Source organism: Phyllopteryx taeniolatus, chromosome 7 (genome assembly GCF_024500385.1).
Source record: "Phyllopteryx taeniolatus isolate TA_2022b chromosome 7, UOR_Ptae_1.2, whole genome shotgun sequence".
Lineage (NCBI taxonomy): Eukaryota > Metazoa > Chordata > Actinopteri > Syngnathiformes > Syngnathidae > Phyllopteryx > Phyllopteryx taeniolatus.
This window is the reverse complement of record NC_084508.1, coordinates 24,672,332-24,692,961: the sequence shown is the minus strand read 5'-3', so window position 1 is coordinate 24,692,961 and position 20,630 is coordinate 24,672,332. Positions and strand designations below refer to the sequence as shown.

Here is a 20,630-nt window from a genome sequence, read left to right as displayed (position 1 = left end):
TCTGAGCTCTTCAGGCAGTTCCTTTGACCTCATGATTCTCATTTGCTCTGACATGCACTGTGAGCTGTAAAGTCTTATATAGACAGGTGTGTGGCTTTCCTAATCAAGTCCAATCAGTATCATCAAACACAGCTGGACTCCAATGAAGGTGTAGAACCATCTCAAGGATGATCAGAAAAATGGAAGGGGCCTGAATACTTATGGCTGTGTGATATTTCAGTTTTTCTTTTTTAATAAATCTGCGAAACTTTCAACAATTCAGTTTGTTTCTGTCAATATGGGGTGCTGTGTGCACATCAGGAAAAAATGAACTTAAATTATTTTAACAAATGGCTGCAATATAACGAGTGAAAAATTTCAGGGGGCCTGAATACTTTCCGTACCCACTGTATGTCTAGGAAAGCCACAAAGTGATGCAGGAAACGGAACTGACAAATATGAGCTCACCGTGTCAGAGTACACTTGATACGTTTGTGGTGTGGTGGTGGGCTGCGGGAGTGCAGGGGGGTCCGGCGGTCGGTAGGTGTAGTCTGGAGGGGGCTGGTGGCTCTGATAGCCAGCGTACGGAGCGCTGACAACAGGCTGGGCTGCCTGCACTGTACCCGGAGAGTAGGAAGCTGTCACGGCATGAGGCACAGCGGGAGCCTGCTGGACATTGTACGTGACCGTCGAAGAATGCGAGTAGGCCGGTGGAGGCTGGGTACTGAGAGAAACAGACGGGTCAGAACAGTTAGTGGGAGGTAACTGATGTAAACTTTCTGACACTTTTTTCAGTCATTAATTGTCCATCATTCCATTTTTTTATAGCACTCGTCCTAATTAGGTTTGCGGTTGAGCTGAAGCCTTTTTCAGATGACTTCAGAGGGCTTCAACCAGGACTGGTTACCAGTCAATCACAGGGCACAAATAGACAATCATTCACACTCATGATCACACCAAAGGAAATTTTTTTGGTGAGGAAGACGCATTACCTGGAAAACACTAACGCACGTACACTTTTCAACAGTTAAAGCATTCAACCTATGGCAGTAGAAAATAAATCTAAAAAAATCATTCAAGTCATTTTCATTGTTTTCACGACCTTATTCAAATGGCATGCTAAGGTTTGTTTACGAGAGGTGCTATCGGAGAATGCAATGGATGGCTTGTGCCATCCAGCAGTACTGTGACGTAACGGCCAAAATGTCTTTCAGAAAATTGATTCAATTTAATGCCCATTCCTAAAACGGCTGTGAGAGGATAAGGAAATTAAGTGTTCATTTTAAAGGGGAAGGTAAAATTAGAATAATCTAAAGTTCAACAATAATCAGAACGCATTTCGACAACTCGTCTTCATAGTTATTTATGTTCACTGGGCTTTAATAAAAATGTTAAGGTTTTCAAATACGAACAGGCACATCAGTCAGGGAAGAGCTCGTGAGTCGTGCAAAGCTTATCTACTGTGGGACATTACATGATTTACTGAGCCGCACTGGCCTCATGTTAATTACTTTTCATCAGCACTTGGTCAAACACCAATTACATAAATCCACTACAGCCATGTTGTTATGTTCGTTATTATTCATGCAAGAAGTGTTTAACTCCCAGGTGAAGTCGGGTCACATCCCGGCCATTTAGCCACTACTCCACCAACCAATTTATCATCCGTCAACACGAGACTTTATCAGCTTCGACCCTCAATACTTTACACTCTGTTTTTCAGCGTGACGTTTAATCAAGTCAGCATGCGCCTGACTGATGGCAAGCAGGCGTGCAGCGTGAACCCGGCTAGCTAACGTAGCTTACTTTAGCGGCTAAAGGTATCTTATGTCAGCAGAGCAGCCTGTTGAAACTTCAACAAACAACTCGCGCCACGAGTTATAATGACTCAAATTTAGGCTCACGCGACCGGACATCGTTTTTAATTACCTGTACTGGGGACCGGTAGCATGCGTGAAGCCAAAATAATTGCTTGCTGCCATCTTGGCTTCTCCGGTACAGGACAGCGGTCCCAGTCATCAGAGAGTCAATGAAAGCCGGAAAACAAGATGGTTCACCCCCTGTGACCGCAGCCAAACGTAACACCAGAACGGCAAGATATTGTGTCTGCATGCAAATTATCTGTATATTTCTACATTATTCGGTAATGAATATTCTATATTTTAAGGTAAAATGTCAAAGTGTACTTGTGTGACAATGTATTGTAAAAAATATTAAGAAATATTCCCAGAGGTCTCACCGTTGGGGGATTAACCGGAAGTCGTTTTAATGACTATCTTGTTTCGATAGCAAGCTCTGCTGCTGAGTTGCAATAATTCAGTCCAAAGACAACCAAACCATCAAATCATTTTACTCGCCCCCCACCCCCCAAAAAAACAAATACCAATAACATTTTTCATTTTATTTATTTTGTACTACTAAAAAAAGGTCCATAGAACAAAAAGACCTTTACGAAAAAAGCAAAACTACGGTAATGAGTGGGTGATACCAATACCAAAATTGATGCAGACAAAACAAAACAACCTGCAACTAATTACTTTCAAGTTAGACTATAGAAAACATCTTATAAAAAAAAAAAAGGTGTGCAGACTATGGCCATTTGTCTATATGTGCCTGGATCGGCTGACAACCAGTCCAGGTTGTTCCCCACCTCTTACCCAAAGTCAGGTTTGATAGGCTCCAGCTCACCCACAACCCTAATGAGGATAAGATATAACGAAAATGGAAGGATGGATGGAGCTGCACAGACTTTGCAGTCAGCTGCATTTCATCCAGAGCTGATCTGATTGGCTGAGTGCATTTGAAGTAAGGATCTTGAATAATAAATGTGTGCAGAGGGGATTTGAGAGTTGGGGCAGTCAGTGTGAAAGAGACATGGGTGGGAGGGGAGAAAGGGATGCTGTTGCCATGGAACACTAGTGAAACCACGAACCACAGAAAACAGCAGCAGGCTTATTACAGAGATCAGTGCATCATTTACCCAAATTGCTGTTGCTTAAAAAAGATGCTCCCATGGAAGCATCTAGATATGCTCAATAAAAGCAGGGTTTGGAAAAAGGAATATTTGGAGCCAGTATTGAGAAAGGTGACAAGATCATGATGCCACAGCCGACGCTCTCTGAGTGAAGAAATTTGGTGCACACATCAGGGCTCAGAGGCACCCTGTCGACTTGCTCTGCACGGCCAGGCTTTTCCCAACAAAGGTGGACAGCGGCAAAAGAAAGAAGATGAGAAGGGGGTGGGGGGGGTCCAGCACAGAGGTGCCCCCTGTCCTCAAGCACCTGCTGCTGGCTAGCGTCTGACATTGAGGACACTGTCTGTGTGTCTGCACATGAGTGTATGTGCATGTGAAGTAGGAGAAGAGAAGACATATGCATTTGTGTCAGTTTGGAGGATCAGCACAAATTTTTGCTGAGGAGGAAGGAAGGACATACACACACACGGACGGACGGATCATCTGAAGAATTCATAGGAGATCTCCAACATCTCATGTGAGTATAGCCCCTGACATCATGGCAGATGCTGAGCTGATTTCAAATGAAATCCAACTGTTCTGGGTCATCCTAGAAATGGGGCCATCTTGTTGTCAATGATTATCAAGTGCAGCAACTTTAGATACTGGAGATTCAGATTTTACTCCTATTCATATTTTACAAAGACAGCCCAATAATTCAGCACATTGTCTTTCGTTTTCCAGCAATTTAAGCCCTTTTGCTCATGCTGCAGTATTAGTTTCTCCACCATGCCCTAGGTGGAAATCAGCACAGTAAAATGCCTGTGCATAGCATTTGTGTTGAATTTCTATTTATGTGGCTATAGCATATATATATATTTGTGTAATGTTCTACAGATGTCATTAACTGTATTGCATGCTTTTATTGATAATGTACAATTTTATTTGGTGTGTTTGCTGTATTCTTTTCTTTTGACCTTTTTTGGATGCCCAGTAACGTCAGGCGAAGGGACTGCCGATAAAAACTAGCCATTCAGCTAACTTGTGTGCATTTACATTTATTAAAATGTTAATTCATGTACACCGTCCCTTTTCAAAAATAAAAGAATTTGAATGTGACACAGTCACTGGTGGTGTAGCGGTAAACTCGCCTGACTTTGGTGCAGGCAGCGTGGGTTCCACTCTGTGACGGTCTAAATGTGAGTGCGAATGGTTGTACGTGTCTATATGTGCCCTGCGACTGACTGGCGACCAGTTCAGGGTATAGTCCGCCTTTCGCCCGAAGTCAGCTGGGATAAGCTCCAGCGCCCCGGATAAGCGGTATTGATAATGGATGGATGGATGAAATGTCACACATGCTCCTTGCATCTTGCAGACCTCCTTAAGGAGTTGTCATGTTTGCTAACATTTACTGTATACATTAATAACATGGTTGGGCCTTTCCTAACATTCTAACCCTCAACTTTTATCAAGGGGCTTTTCATTTAACGCCATGTCTAATGTTGTGGTTTTAGTATGATGTGAGAATGGAGAAGCATACTCTATTACGGTATTAGATTGTGCATGTTTTCCTAATGTTGTGTCTCCAGCTATAAAATGCTACATAGAATCCTTAGCTTATAGAGTCACTCTCAAATCCAGCAAGAACAAAAATGCACCATTTTTCGCAGTTCAATGGGATGCGTTTGCCCCCATTAGGTTTGCGAGTGAACTGGAGCCTATCCCAGTTGACTTTGGGTGAGAGGTGGGGTACACCCTGTACCCATCGCCAGCCAATGAGACAACCAACCATTCACACTCAGATTCATGTGTCTTCAATTACCCGAGCATGCATGTTTTTGTAATGTGGGCGGAAGCCGGAGTACCTGGAGAAAGCCCAAGCAGGCATGGCGAGAAAATGCAAATGCCACACAGAAAGGCCAGACTGGGATTCAAATCTATTTGACCCTGAGACAGATGTGCTAACTCCCACCGTGTTGCCTCAGTGGGACCCACACTCTCCTATTTCTTGCACACCAAATTTCAAATTGACGTATTCCACTGTACAGAATAAAAACAGTGTCTAATATGCTGTGTATTATTCTGCATTCATCATCAGTTACACTGAGAAAATACTGTATGTATTGTTTCACTAACCGCAGGTGCGCAGAAAGTAAAACATGCATGGACGGATACAGTGAAGGATAAATACTGTAAGTGAGCCTGTCATTCTCAACAATGGCCTCTTGAGTTCTACCCAGGAGGAGAAAGTTTGCACAATATCTGACTTGACCCACAAAATGGGCTTCATCACATGTTTCTCACAAGTGCTCCAGTGGGCAGGGGTATAGAATAATGTGACCCACAGTGCTTTCAACCCCTAAATGTCACCATAGTGTAATTTAGTTGGATTTAATCCACCCACAAAAGCAAACGGTTGCCTTTGCCTTTTCAATCATTACCAATTTCTGTGATGGAGCTGGTTCGAGTTCTTTCCCTATTTTTATGTAACAGTGTTTCGTTTGCATTTGAAAGTGTTGTTTTTACAAATATGTGTCTGCTCTCATTTTTAGGCCCCTGCTCCCCTTGCGGAGGGATGGGCACCACAAAAGCTACTCTAAGAATGGAGAACATGGAAGTGAAAGACGAGTGGCAGGATGAAGACTTCCCAAGGTGAGAGACTGCTACTTTGTCTGTTTAACTATTCATGTGATGACACAAGGCGGCACGGTGGCCGACTGGTTAGTGTGTCAGCCTCACAGTTCTGAGGAGCGGGATTCAATCCCCGGCCACGCCTGTGTGGAGTTTGCATGTTCTCCCCGTACCTACGTGGGTTTTCTCCAGGCACTCCGGTTTCCTCCCACATCCCAAAAACATGCATGAATTGAAGACTCTAAATTGCCCGTAGGTGTCAATGTGAGTGCGAATGTTTGTTTCTTTGTATGTGCCCTGCGATTGGCTGGCAACCAGTTCAGGGTTTACCCCGCCTCCTGCCAGATGTTAGCTGGGACAATCACCAACCTGATCTATTGACATTCATAGAGCTGGGTCTTTACAGTCCTGTTATTTTCAATTTATGCCAGAGACTATAAACCGATTGATATGGGAAAAGAAAATGAGAAAATACAAATGTAGAATGGAAAATGTTAAAAATGGGCTTTACCTACTGTATGTTATCCATGGCTTGATACATCTTCTGATCTTGTGTTGCAATCTGTCTTCTGAGTTGTTAGAGACACATTTTTGAACGTTTTACTAATTGCAAACGTCAGTGGAAAAATGTTAATCCTTTAGTAGACAAGAGAGAGGACAAGAGCTTTGAGACCAAAGAGTGATACAATTTATTAGACGCTGGCATGCAAGAAGACAATTCGAATACAACCTGATGGCTGCTTTTTAAGAAGTGTCCCTATTTCACCTTAGGTAAGTTCATACTGTATATACACACATTAATAGGTATAGTTATTATCTGCCTCATCCAACTGGCACCCCGCAAACACAGGCATCTTGGTTTATCACAGCAAAATGATAACATAATATCAGAAAGAGAGGAACACAGTCTGCTATCGTATCCTCACACTAAAACAAATAATGAGGTTTTGATGACATAGAATACATTTTAGAAGTGCAAAGGCATTTTTTTCTAACAGTAAACAATGGGGATGAAAATTATTCACGATCATATGTTTGGATTGTTTACCAGAAGTATCCTTGGACAAATACCTAACAATCACAAATATATATATATATATTCTTTGCATTTTTCATTGATCACATTTAATTGTGCAAACATTCCTAATGATGTGATCATACAAAAATGTAAGGTGAAAGTAAATAATGTAAAGCTTGGTGGACAGTAAAAGAGGACAAATGTGATGACACAGAACGCTCCTCCTCACTCCTTACTTGTCACTCCTCCCCCCTCCATCACACAGGAAACAGAGAGCAGGTGCGGCACTCTCTTTGTGAATGGCCTGGGGATGGTCATGTGATGCAGCAGCAGTCACCGATCCAAAACACAACATCGCCATTGGTGAAATGGTGTCAGGTTTTAGTGGAAGAGAGAAAGAGAAGGAATGAGCTGCAGCAAGATCCCCTATTTAATTGGCCTCTGAGAGATGCTCTGTACGAAAATAATGACGGGAAGGCAGTGGATGAATAAGAATACTGACAATGATAAAGGCTCATGTGTGTAGCACAACATACTGATTTGACATCAGTTTTGGAAGGTAAGCATTGCTTAATACTTTTATTGATGGTTGAAAAGCAGCCAGACTGCGACAAAAGGGATTATCTTGCTTTTGAGAAAAACCTCTCTTGTTGTTCCATTGTCATGTTATACTGCACAGTACTATATACTGTATAAAAAAAGAGAGTTCGTTTTAAAAACTGGTCCTTGAGGGAGAGACTCAGGTTGTTTATCAGTGGCTCGGATGATGAAGGATACGCAAGAATGCAGCACATGTGGGGACGTGCTGAGACCACCTCAGCTGGAAAAACACACTGCAGTATCGCTCCCTGCATCACTTGTACTTAGTGTCAGTGTTGATATTTACCGTTGTCTCTGGTGAGGTGTTCAAATTATGAAATAGTATTTAACTGGTTCTGTATACTCACAGCACACACAAACAAAGCATTTTTGGCTGTTTTCTTCCCCTCACCTGCATTTTCTGTCCTCCCTTTTCTTTCTGCTTCTCCTCTGCTCTGCCTCATGTTGCCTGCCAGCATAATAATCTTCATCTTTCCCTGGAGAGAAGCTAATTACCATTCTCTTCTTTGCATGTCGGTTTTCAGTGTTTAGATGGATTACTGGCAAAACTGTTGTTTTAAATGGTCCATTGGACATCATACTAATTGGAATAATCTAACATCCCTTTGTGTGAGGTGTCTATGCTAATCTCTCATAGGCAGTGGACAACATATAGGGCCTACTGTACACCCAGTATGCACTGACTAGCCACAACGTTAGGTACACCACCATAGTTTAATAGGAACGACAGTCGTCCTAATGCAAGAGTGTTCGAAGATTCTGCCGTAACCAAGATATTAATGCTGTCACAGTGAGAGAGGTATTCATTACCTCTGCAAAGGAGGTACATTTACATTGCTGTGTGTTACTGAGCAGGATAACACAAAACTACTTAATAAAACTAAATGAGGAACCTATTAGATAGATAGATAGATAGATAGATAGATAGATAGATAGATAGATAGATAGATAGATAGATAGATATGTTTACATTTCCCTTAATTTCCCAATGAATAATATACTAAGGTCCTTACCAAAATCCAGCCATATCCAGCAGGCGGGTATCTATGGAGGTACAGTATATCCTTTCTTTGTGATCCAAATTAGCATTGCTTGGCCTTGGTGCAGGTCTGTGGAGTAAACAAAAGGATCCAAATTAGAGAAACCCGTCTCAGCGTGATACAGTGCAGTTCTACTTCACTCCAGCTTACAACAACTTGTGATAAAAATCATATTGATAACCTACTAAAGTATCCCTCTGACCGTTTCAACTAAAACTGAAGGCCATTTTTTGTGACAGCTCTTTTATTTGTTGTCAACAGATTGTACATGTATACCTAATGTTGTGTTAGGTTGATACTCTATCAAACATGAGTGGTTTGTTGTGTTTTAAATCAGACTTCTACCTGAGTACGGAGACATGGACTCCTCTTGTGGCCTCACAGACAACAGAGCCTGTAAGTCAATGAACACCTGTTGATTGATCATTTTTAGAAAGTGGTTGCATCATCTACTTCTCCTGATTATTGTTTCCCCTCTTCACTTCATAGCTCCACCCAACTCCCTGAATATGAGCTCACCTGGAGGAGGCGCAGGCGTGTCATCCTCGCACCGTACAAGGCGTACATTGGTTGCCCCCGAGATGAACCTGTCCCTAGATAAAAGCGAGGGATCTCTGCTGTCAGATGACTTCCTGGACACACCTGATGACCTGGACATCAATGTGGATGACATTGACACGCCAGATGAGACAGACTCGTTGGAGTTCATCACCAATGGCAATGACCTGGAGTGGGAAGGTGGGAGGAACACCTGAGGACTGTCTTGAAAATTATTGTTGACGTGTAACCGTAAAACAGCACATAAACTAGTGGTCATCGACTGCCTCACAGTCGAGAGGTCATGGGTTTGAATCTTGGCTCAGGTCCTACTGTGTGGCGTTTGCGTGTTGCTGCGTTCCACATTACAAAGAAACATGGGTGATAGGTTAGTTGAAGACTCAAAATTGTCCTATGGCTGTAAATCTGAGTGGTAATGCTTGTTTGCCTATATGCACCCTGAGATTGACTGCCGACAAGTTTAGTGTGTACCTTGCCTCTCAGCAAAAGTCAGATGGGATAGGCTCCAGCTCATTAATGTCAGAACAAGCGCTACAGGAAATGAATGGATGGTGTAACCCAACAGAGATGGTAAAGGCTAGTCATGTAATATTTACTCTTAGCATGACGCAATGTAGTTCGATACAACTGCAAAATCCAACCACAATAATAAATATCTTGTTAAATTCATAGTGTCAAGAAAATCTAAGCAATCTTGTTCGTCAAGGCAAACCTTTGATACACTTCCTCTATTGGATCTCATCAGACTGTGCAGGCGTACCTAATATTTTGACAGGTGAATGTACTTTGATTTCCTCTTTGGGTGGAGCCTTTTATCCGTGCATAATAAACAGCCATACACATCACTGTGTTGTTCCAGATGACACCCCAGTGGCCTCGGCCAAAGCAGGTACAACTGGTGGTTCGGGAGACTTGGATGAGGAAGGAAATGCCAACAATGGACGCCTCTGGAGGTCAGTGATCATTGGAGAACAGGAGCACAGGATTGACATGCAGATTATCCGACCGTACCAGAGAGTCATCACCCATGGGGGTGAGTGATAAAGGAATGTTAAGTGAATCATCTGCATTGTCTTTATGAATGTTTTGTTGCGAATGTCTGAATGGAATAAAATCCGAACCCTCTCTTCAGGATATTTTGGGGAAGGCCTGAATGCCATCATTGTTTTCTCTGCATGCTACCTGCCTGACAGCAGCATCCCAGAATACCACTACATCATGGAAAACCTTTTCCTGTGAGTCTACTCTTGCTAAATTATAGAGTATTATGTTGTAATAGACGGTACTAAACATAACGAAGTACCTCTCCTGCTCCTCCAGGTATGTGGTAAGCAGTCTTGAGATGCTCGTAGCTGAAGACTACCTGATCATCTACATGAATGGAGCCACTCCCAGGAGTAAGATGCCTGGAATTAGCTGGCTAAAGAAATGCTACCAGATGATTGACAGAAGGTGGGAAAGAAACTTAGAAATGTTCACTGATGTGGCAAGTGAAAGTAGACAAATGAAAACTACCGTATTACTTATCAATGATTAAAAACAAAAAAAAATAGGTCCATCCACATCATTCAAAGTGATTGAAGAAACTGCATTGAATGTTCTGCCTTTAAAATTATTAAGATTATTTAAGATAATTAGGACGTTAATAAGCAACAAAATAGAATTGCAGAGTGCCCAATTTTATTTGTGTGCTTTTCCATCTGTTAGTCGACATTCTTACTTCCGGGTTCGTGGAGAATGTTGGAAGAGGTTACGTCTGGATGGACTATTCCATATAGCTGGGGGGCGTTGACAGTTCCATAGACCCCAAAGACACAGGGCTCTATTTTCAAAGGCAGCGCAACTGTGGTCGAACATAAAAACTGGCATATCTTGATTTTTGTGCAAGAGCAAGCGTCACTGCGTGTTCGCATCTTAGTGGACGGTGGTTTCAGGCAAGGGGGGATGGGAGGGAAGATCTTGGCATGGTGTGCGTTGGATTCCAATATTGACAACAGTCTTCATCCTGTCCGTTACACCTAGCAGAGAATTTAGGCTAGTAGAGAGTGATTTTGGCGTTGGGCTTTGCTCCAATGGGGCAGGGAGGGGTGTGGGAGATTCAACGTCCTGGCTCATCTCATTTGTCAATCGCTCCTCCGATTGTTTGGATGATGCTGATGAATTGGTGTGCGCCTCGTGTCGCCATATCTCCTGTTCCTCCGATTGTTTGGAAACAACTGCATCTTTTTGTCCTTCAGCCGTGTCACCAAGGCCAGTGCTTTCTTTTTGGGCCGCTGAATGATGTACACAGTAAAAAATGTTGGCAGCCAATAACTTAACCCCTTGTCTATTTAGACAGAAACCGTCTGCCTTGTAAAGATGTCTGCGCTACCACAAAATGCAGAAATTGTCAATGAAACTCACTCTATGAGCCACTTATTTAATTGACTGAGCTTAGAGAAATTAATGAAATCTCGCTTCAGTACCTGATTGCTGCTTGAGAACATCCACAGCCCGTGTGTGTATAATGACAGGATTTTCCACAGTTGGGTGCTGATTAGTGATCTCCAGGATTTTTTTTTGAGATATCAGACACCATGTCATTGGTAAAACACAGTACTTTGGTGTTCTTCTCACTGAAAACATTTTTCACATCCTTGACAGCTCCATCACCAACTATTAACGTTTAGGGTGCCATTTTTTTCTTGTATGATTTAGTTTCATACCTTTCAGGGGTGCTGGGGGATGAGCATTCTTCGCCAGGGTCTTGTAAAAGTGGCTCAAATCTATTTGTAAGTCTGATGTCAATGTTTTGCATTGACTCGCGTCCTTTTTTCTTGCCCTTCGCTGTAGCGACCGTCCACGGCCTCTCACTCGGGGTTGAAGCAGCCCGCAACGCAGGCCAGCCGGATTCCTCGGTAATCTGCTGGTGTTGTGTCCTCCCTTTTAGAAGTTGTCCCGTATCATTGGGCTTTGGTCCCAGTAAATTCCAGGGAGTACTGCTGGATGGTCCATTATCATTTCCACAGTGCACATCCGTCCTCTTTGTTGAGATAAGTGGCTGTCTGTTAGCACACTTCTGCCCACCATTTTGAGACGTTGGCAGAGTGGTTTAATTCCCCGACTGTCCATTCACATCCACATACACTTCAAGACAGTGGATTTTCGTTTCCAGGATTGACATCCTCTGCAGCAGTCTGTGATAGTCCTCAGTGGAAAAGGGAGGCATCTTGATTGCTGGTCTTGTTGCTAATCACAGGCTTGGGCTAATTAGCAGGCCACGCTCACGTAATGGTGAGATGGTATCAGAAAATATTGGAATATAGCAACAACTGACTGTATCTACAAAAAAAAAAAAAGTACAGTCCCACAGGTTTAAAAATATCCAGGAGTCGCTGCTTCTAATTTTTAGTTGTAATAGTAGTATATTTTTTAATTAATCCCATGTACTGGCCGGCACGCAGCTATGGGGGGGGCACACGAACGATCTTTGGAGGGGATATAGATACATGAGGTACATATTTAAGTTACCAGCGGTTTTCACCAGCTCATTCTGTATTTAATAACGGTACCCGCTTGTGTTGTATAATGCCACACCGGCCAAGAGCAATGACAATGCACGGATCGCTGCGATTACGCAAGGTGTTCTTCCACATATACTGCAGATGTCTCTGTGTGAGATTATTTAGCCGTATTTCAAGGAAATGAGAGGATCTGCTTCGATAGGAAAGGATTGAAGTGTGCTGCAAACACGCGCCCACACCAGCACAGATGTCCCTCATAAATTGTCCTGATGTACGCCACAAATCAAAACCGGGTCTAACCCAACTCCTCACAGTTATGTCACGCACAGCGCTGGATGACGACAGTCAAGAAAATAGAGCCCACAAACTACAAAAATAAGTTTTTATATCATCAACAAAACCTAACCAAAACTGAATGGGTTCTTGCTTTGCCCATGTGTTTGCCAACTCTCCGCTAATTTCATGAAAACACTTAAATAATGATGCTCACTTTTGTTGACACATCATGCAGGTATTAATTAAGTTTTGTTGTAATGTTGTTAAAACTATTACAGTATATGAGAGGGGCAAAACATTAGAAGCCCCTGAGTATGATGCACTATTATCTTTGTAAAGGCACGTTTTTACTTTGTTTTGGTTTTCCGAATACTTAACAAAGTCGTAAACTGTCCATTTGACTAGAACAACAAGTTGTTTAAGTATTTTTCTGTGTTTTGATATCAGGTTGAGAAAGAATTTGAAGTCTCTGGTCATTGCTCATCCTTCTTGGTTCATTCGCACTATACTGGCTATATCCAGGCCCTTTATCAGGTGAGACCTACAAGCAAGCCAATGTGGACTGGAAATTAATGCACTTTCACACAACTTTCTTTTCCAGTTACAGATACATCGTGGGGGCTTTGTATCACAGTCCTCCTGAAAAGTTAATCCTACATTTTGAGGCTATGTTATAGCTTTGTAGTGGGACAGTTGAGAATTGGTTGGCACATCTGCCTCACATTCTGGAGGTTCAGAGTTCAAATCTCAGTTATGGCCCTCCTCGCCGCATGCTTGCATGGGTTTTCTTCGGGTACTAATGCTTTCTCTCACATTCCAAAAAAATATGCATTTTAGTTGACTCAATTGTCCATAGTTGTGAATGTGAGTCTGAATGATTGTCTGTCTTTGCCCTGTAATTGACTGACAACCAGGGCCTCCTGGCCAAAGTTAGCTGGGATAGGCTCCAGCTCACTTGCAACCCAAATGATGACAGTGCTAAAGAAAATGAATGGATGGATAATGTTGTAGGGGAAGCAATGCACAGTAATCAGGGCCGACCCGCCCATTGGGTGGGGTTAGCAAATGCTAAGTGTGGCCTCAAGGGGGCGCCATAAATCGAGCTAACATTTTTAAATCATCTTTAAAAAGCTTTTTTGGGGAGGGGGGAATCCACCTTCAATATAATTATATTAAAATTAAAATGGGAATGAAATTCATATCAACAATCAAATAAGAGGCGCAAGATGAACTATGTACCTTAATTTAAAATCGGCTCACCTCGAGGCTCTTTCTCTCTCTAACGTTTTCCCTACGATGCATTCAAATCCCCTCGGAATTAACAGCGCTAAGCACAACGGAACACTTCTTGCTCTCACAAACCCATCAACAGCAACACACAACAATAAACAGTTCGTTACAATATTAACGGGGAAATAAGAACATGTAAATACATTCATTATTTGATGTTAAACTAAAAAGTTAAAACAACAGTGACAGCCTCATTTTGTTGTGATGAAAACTGAAAAATGAATAAATCTAAGGCTAGAGCTTGATGTTATAGAAATGATCAATTATTGTCTTGTGTTTCTCTCTTACTACTTACACTTATTCACAATAACATTGCTAGAGACAAATGTCCATCCATCCAACCATTTTCTTTACCGCTTATCCTCACTAGGGTCGCGGTTTGCTGGAGCCTATCACAGCTATTTTCCGGCGGGAGGCGGAGTACACCCTGAACCGGTCGCCAGCCAATCGTAGGGCACATAGAAACAAACAACCATTCGCACCTACGGGCAATTTAGAGTCTTCATTTCATGCATGTTTTTCGGATGTAGGAGGAAACCGGAGTGCCCGGAGAAAACCCACGCAGGCACGGGGGGAGAGCATGCAAACTCCACACAGGCGGGGCCGGGATTTGAACCCCGGTCCTCAGAACTGTGAGGCAGATGTGCTAACCAGTCGCTCACCGTGCCGACAGAGACAAATGTTAAAAATGAAATTTCTTGATGAAGTATCAAACTACTGGCTGCTAAAATATAATGAGACAAAAGGAAAATGTTTCTTGGTCACTGAGTAAAATCCAGATGAAATATTTTGTTGCTGAATCAATCTCTTTCAAGTGGGGGAGCTGCACATATTTGACATTCATTTTCTGTACCACTTCTCCTCACTAGGGTCGCGGGCGTGCTGGAGCCTATCTCAGCTATCTTCAGGCGAGAGGCGGGGTACACCAGTCAATCACAGGGCACATAAACAAAAAACGATTCACACTCACATTCACGCCAACGCACAATTTAGAGTCTCCAATTAACCTACCACGCATGTAATATATCAGTTTAATGCAAGCATGGTATATAAAAATGGCGGCTCGGGGTGCGACTATTTAGCACGTCTGCCTCACAGTTCTGATCCGGCCTCGCCTGTGCGGAGTTTGCATGTTCTCCCCGTGCCTGTGTGGGTTTTCTCCGGGTACTCCGGTTTACTCCCACACCCCAAAACTTGCATGGTAGGTTAATTGAAGACTTGCCGGTAGGTGTGAATGTGAGTGCGAGTGGTTGTTTGTTGATATGTGCCCTGCGATTGGCTGGCGACCAGTTCAGGGTGTCCCCCGTCTCTCGCCAAGAGTCAGTTGGGATAGGCTCCAGCATCCCCGCGACCCTAGTGAGGAGATGCGGTACAGGAAATGGATGGATGGATGGATGGAGATCTGAGATCCTATAACTTAAAAAAAGGAAGAAAAAGTGTAAAGGCAGTCAGTATTGGTTTTCATCCATCTTTCATGATCTAACTATTTTTGTTATAGAATCAACAAATAAGGATCCATTAAAAGAGATCAAAAGAGGTTAATGTTGTTGCATTTTTACAGAAATATCAACCCATAAAAAAAGAATAAAACTAAGGGGATCTTAGTACTTTATAAGCCATTGGTGTATTTACTGTGTTGTTCTCTTGTTGCCATTTGCAGTGTGAAATTCATGAATAAGATCCAGTATGTTCAGAGCCTAGATGAACTGGCCCTAATGGTCCCCATGGAGCACGTGCATGTGCCGGAATGTGTTATGCAGTAAGTTCTTCTCACCACTAAGTGGACAAAAAAAGAGGCTTATATAGTTCTGACAAGAATAATTCTGAGGAGGATAAAACATTTATATTCATTGCAGGTTTGATGAGGAGCGGATTAAAGCTCGCAGAGAAAGGTGAGTTTTTAGTTGTAATTCTTTGTCTCACTTTATTTGCTTATGCGTACTATTAATTCAGATAATTTTTCAATGTGTGTAGGATGGAGCAACAGCAGAGGCAGCAACAGTCAGGCCCACAGGAACCGGTTAACAAAAAATCTGAGAGGTACTGGTTCAAAGTGTTGTACTACGGCTGTACATTTTACATTACTGATTGCCGTTCCTGCGATTGTTTGGGATAGCTGGGATAGGCTCCAGCACGGCCGCGACCCTCGTGAGGAGAAGCGGTACAGAAAAGGGATGGATGGATGGATGATTGCCGTTGTTGCAACTTTTAACCATCTCAAAAAATCCTCACTGCATTATCCTCTTTCCAGGCCAAAGTCAGTGTCTGTAGAGCAAGGAATATGAAAAGGGGAGAACTCTCTGAATCAAGGTAATATGACCTGTTGTTGTATAATGTTACCGTACTTTTATGAACATCGAAGTTGTCCCGTGCTTTGGAGTAGACACAGAAGAGCCTCCTGCATCGCATCAACTCAATGGCAACTTCATTTGGTACAGGTGGTACGATGTGCTCAAAACCATATTGAAACAAATATAATAATACTCCATTTTGTTTAAAACAACTAGAGTGTTATTAATTTACCAGGATTTTTAACGTTGTGCTATGAGGTTTTTCTAATATTTTGGTTACATTTCACTACATGAGGGGCCAAATATTATATGTATGGCCCAATGAAGTTCAACACCATTGCAAACAAACAATATGAATACATATATTCTCATTCATATTAGATCGTGCATGCATGTCTGTCATGTTTACCCTGATGCTGAGGCAACAAATTATTTATATCACAATAAGCATTTTTGACTTGAAGTTCAACTATATCACTGGGCCATCACAACAAAAGATTATAACCAATATAAAAATAGAGCTTAAATAAAATAGTTTTCCCATTAATGAGTGCACCAAATTATTATTTTTTTGTCTCTCTCTTTAATTCACTCACAGAGGTTTTTCTTAGGATGTTTGAAATGTGTTTTGCGTTGGGGCCTTGAAGGTTGTGTTGATGAAGTTCTGTTTTTTTTGTTCCCTTATATGCTGAGCTTTATAACACGATTACTGTATACACAATTACACATGCATATAAGGGCCTGTTAATTTTGATGCATTTATGTAATAGCGTAATGTATATGAAAAACCTATAATTGCATGTATAGACTTTATATAAGTCAAAACTACATATAGAGAGCAAGTAGTAGGACTTACATGTAAACTGTGCCAAAGTATGAAATTTATTGCCTCTTCTTTCATTCTATTTTTTTCTCTTTTTCTCTCTTTCTTTCTTTCTTTCTTTCGATCAGAATTTCTTGCTTTTTATTCTTTTTTCATTCCTTTTTCATTCTTTCTCTCATTTTATGTCTTTTCTGTTTATATGTTCAAATAAAGAAAGCCCTCTATCACTCTTCTTTTGCTGCAGTGTGCCACGTGGAGCAGGAATCTCTTTATTGAAGCTTCAAAGAGGCAGCAATCCAACCAGTCTACATGTGCTTCTTTATTTGCTCATCATTTTTTGATCACAGTACAATGGCAAATGCAACATCTCATCTTTTAGTCCTTTTTAACGAGAGGGGTACGTTTGCAAAGGAGCTTGCCGTTCCCTTGAACTCTATTGGCCAACTTTTGCACTTTAATGTTGGGAACACCTCACACTGAACATTTGCCCTACATGATTCACTGGACGACGGACAACTAAAGGATTTTGCTCTTCTTTTGATAAAACTCCTAAAATGAAGGAAGTGAGGGTATTGTTCACAGGCGCGACCAGAAAGTGGTGTAAGTAAAAACAGTTTGGTGCAAGAGATAGATCTATATATAAAGTGTTGTAGATGTAAATACTGCAATACAATGTCTTTGATTTTGCGCCATGCTGTTATATCATATAAAGCCTTTTCAAGCTTTCTCCTTTGCGGACCTGAGAATCAAAGAGTGTACATATGCACTGACAAAACCATTCTCTGACCTCCATCTGTACTTTACCACCTTACCATGTGCCTCTCTCTTCTTGAATGTAAAATGCAGAAATATGACAACTATTTGCCCACGCACCTGCTCATATCGGTTTATGTACTCTATTCGCTAGTTCCTTTTTGTTATCATTTACCACCCCTTTGGCCGAGAGCTACAAATAACTCCATAGAATAACACTCGGACAAACCAAGGCCGAACAATCTCTTTGCATAATCCTGCTAAAATGCAAATGAACATCACTGGAAAGGAAACATAAGCTCCCTGGTGGAGGTAATGAATGCAGCTGTTTTAAACCCTTCTCTTCACTTTCTCAGTGTAAGTAAATCACTCATGTCAATACATGCTACTACAACCACCTTGTACAGTATGTTCCAAAACGGAGATAACTCTGGATATCGAAATCATGAATGAATCAATGCTTGCCGACTTCTTTATCGCATGTTTATGATCATACAAATATATTTCATCTAAAATAGATTAATAGTTTATGTATCACTAGGTTTTGCTCATTTTTAAAAAATTGTACTTTACATAATTTTTACACCACTCTTCAATGCACGTCCAAGTATTGTACACATTTTATTTTTATAAATGCACACTAAAACAATATAAATGAGTTTTGTCAGTTCGACGCGAAAAAATACATTGTTATACTTTTCCAACATACTGTGTCTTTAACTAGCGAAGTACAATTGTGTGAAACAGGCTGACATAAAAATGTCATTTTTTTTTGGGTGTAATTGTTATTTCAGATTGTGATGGAAATTGGTGTCTAAAGCTTCATCAGTATAGTACCTGATGATATTGTCGTATTCAAGAAGTTTAACCCTTTCTGAAATATCACATTTTATGGAGGGACTGTTTTTTTCTGCTCTCTCTCTCGTCTTCCACTGGTGAGACTTTTTTTGTAGCAGGACAGAACAGAGCAAAATAATATTTTTCTATTAAATCTGCATCATTGTATTGCTTTCAAACATTTGGAATTGTATGACTTGTTTAGCATCGGGAGTTATTGATGGCCTCCAAGTGTATTTTGTTAAATTAGTAAGCGCTTACTGCGATTGGCTGGCGACCAGTTCAGCGTGTACCCCGCCTCTCGCCCGAAGTCAGCTGGGATAGGTGCCAGCACACCGTGACCCTAGGAAGGATAAGCGGTTAAGAGAATGGATGGATGGATAGTAAGAACTTATGCATAAGAAGAGAGGCCATGGAATTTGAAGAAATATTACAAAAGTCATTTGTTACTTTATTAATTCAATATTTTGGGACTCTTCACCATCAAACTTGAGAGAAATGTTTTATCAAGCCTGATGTGATTTTGTTGAGCGCCTCATGTTGAAGTCATTGAGAAATATGACAGTCATATAGACTTGTTATTAAATGTAGCCAAACCCTGTCCTATCTCTATGCTGTGTAGACAAATGTGAACTCACTTGAACTTTCCAAAATGATTTTCCTTTTGACCCTAAAAGCACAATGTAGTCACACAGACGCCAGCTATTTTTGCTCTTTAGATTCCTACACAACGAGTTGTTTTGCGTAGTTTGAGGATTACATCTGCATTGTGAATAGAACTGAATAAATAGTCCATCCTCAAAATCAATTTATTTTGCTTGTATCTATGCTTCATTTTTACAACAGGACAGTGGGGAGAGTAAAAGTTAGTCTGGAAAAAAAATCCATGAAATAGCAAGGTACACTGGGGAACAACTAAATAGACCCCTGGCAAGGCTGAATTTTGGCTTTTTATGTTTCCATTTGTTCTCGTTGATCTACGCTTCCATGGACCTAAGTCTCCCAATACATTTTTTGAGAGAAATCATCATTTATCCCAACTTTTACTCGCCTCTGCCCATATTTCGCCCTACAAGACCTGTGTGGATCTTTTCTTAGATAAGAGGAAGTCCTGTGACATCACATGGTGACATTAGACGCACATCACACCCTTCTCCTCAGCACACTTATGAGGGAGAGGCACAACAGCTGACCCCCTGACTCCCACCACTTTGACAGAATTCACAAAGAGACACAGACAAAAATAGAAACATGTTGCATGGAGAAAAAGTCTGTTCAAAGGTGAGCGGTAAAAGCTAAAATGGGAGAACAATCTATAAAATGTTATAGTTTGTAGTACGCTCTTCTATTGGGACCTCTATTGTCAAGGTTATGAATGACTTCTGTATTAACTTTTGTTAAAGCAATTGTAAGGGAAATAAACTTATGGCGACAAATGAACAAATAATTCATAAAGTACAACAAATCCACCCATCCATCCACATTCTATACTGCTTATCCTCATCAAGGTTACGGCGGGTGAGCTGATTCAGGGTGAGAGGTGGGTTACACCCTGGACTGGCCACCAGCCAATCCCAGGCCACATATTGTATCATTAACCTAACAGCATGCCAAAGACGTGTCGTATTTGAACATTTTCAGAAAACAAGAAAATAACACAAATTTGACCAAACACATTCATCATCATAACACTTTATGGCATGTAGTCGATAGCATGAGTTAAAAGTTTTGCTATTTTGCTTTCCATGTAATGCTGTGCATACATTTAACAATTAAATTTACTAATTATTAGAATCTGTGTATATATATATATATATATATATATATATATATATATAGATTGTTTTTTTTCATAGTAATGATAAGATGCTCGAGCTGACATGTAAATGGGTTCAAAATATAATAATTCAATTATCTTAACAATCTAATGTTTTACTATATTCAATGAATGGATAGATGGGGTAAAAAATAATTGAATAATTAATATATGGAATAATTTAATTAAATAATTGAAAGTTGCTTTCAGCATAATGATAGGATGCTCCACTGTTTGGATGAATAGGCACAAAATCAAATCT

General features: G+C 41.1%; 2 protein-coding genes across 9 annotated transcripts in view; one reads left to right on the top strand and one right to left on the bottom strand.

Annotated features, from left to right (window-relative positions):
• The window catches only part of zfr2 (zinc finger RNA binding protein 2), a 35,332-nt gene extending 33,275 nt beyond the window's left edge, over positions 1-2,057 (bottom strand). For 2 of the 3 annotated variants that reach the window (XM_061778855.1, XM_061778856.1), the window contains exons 1-2: positions 1,909-2,057; positions 448-703 (exon numbers count right to left, since the gene is read on the bottom strand). In XM_061778855.1, the coding sequence (XP_061634839.1) occupies positions 448-703; positions 1,909-1,961 (309 nt within the window). In that variant the 5' untranslated portion in view covers positions 1,962-2,057. Of the gene's footprint in view, positions 1-447; positions 704-1,908 lie in introns of those variants that run through there. The other variant, XM_061778857.1, reaches the window with a different exon arrangement.
• An 822-nt stretch (positions 2,058-2,879) lies between these two features.
• atcaya (ATCAY kinesin light chain interacting caytaxin a) lies at positions 2,880-19,360 on the top strand. 6 transcript variants are annotated; one of them, XM_061779681.1, is made up of 14 exons: positions 2,880-3,470; positions 5,485-5,584; positions 8,559-8,617; positions 8,711-8,959; positions 9,639-9,812; positions 9,912-10,014; positions 10,100-10,231; positions 13,006-13,092; positions 15,509-15,607; positions 15,705-15,740; positions 15,823-15,888; positions 15,965-16,009; positions 16,100-16,158; positions 17,207-19,360. In XM_061779681.1, exons 2-13 carry the CDS (start codon positions 5,508-5,510, stop codon positions 16,131-16,133), a joined length of 1,161 nt encoding a protein of 386 aa, XP_061635665.1. In that variant the 5' UTR covers positions 2,880-3,470; positions 5,485-5,507; the 3' UTR covers positions 16,134-16,158; positions 17,207-19,360. The 6 variants fall into 6 exon arrangements, with proteins under 6 accessions (XP_061635665.1, XP_061635667.1, XP_061635664.1 ...); XM_061779683.1 differs by lacking the exon at positions 15,965-16,009; XM_061779680.1 differs by having other exon boundaries at positions 16,100-19,360.
• The last annotated feature ends 1,270 nt before the right edge of the window (positions 19,361-20,630 follow it).

Bases quoted from the DNA above. Each gene is read 5' to 3' on its own strand.
- atcaya (XM_061779679.1), top strand. From the start codon at position 5,508: ATGGGCACCACAAAAGCTACTCTAAGAATGGAGAACATGGAAGTGAAA. The intron at 15,741-15,822 runs GTGAGTTTTTAG...CAATGTGTGTAG, and splicing joins ATTAAAGCTCGCAGAGAAAG to GATGGAGCAACAGCAGAGGC. The intron at 15,889-15,964 runs GTACTGGTTCAA...TGTTTGGGATAG, and splicing joins GTTAACAAAAAATCTGAGAG to CTGGGATAGGCTCCAGCACG.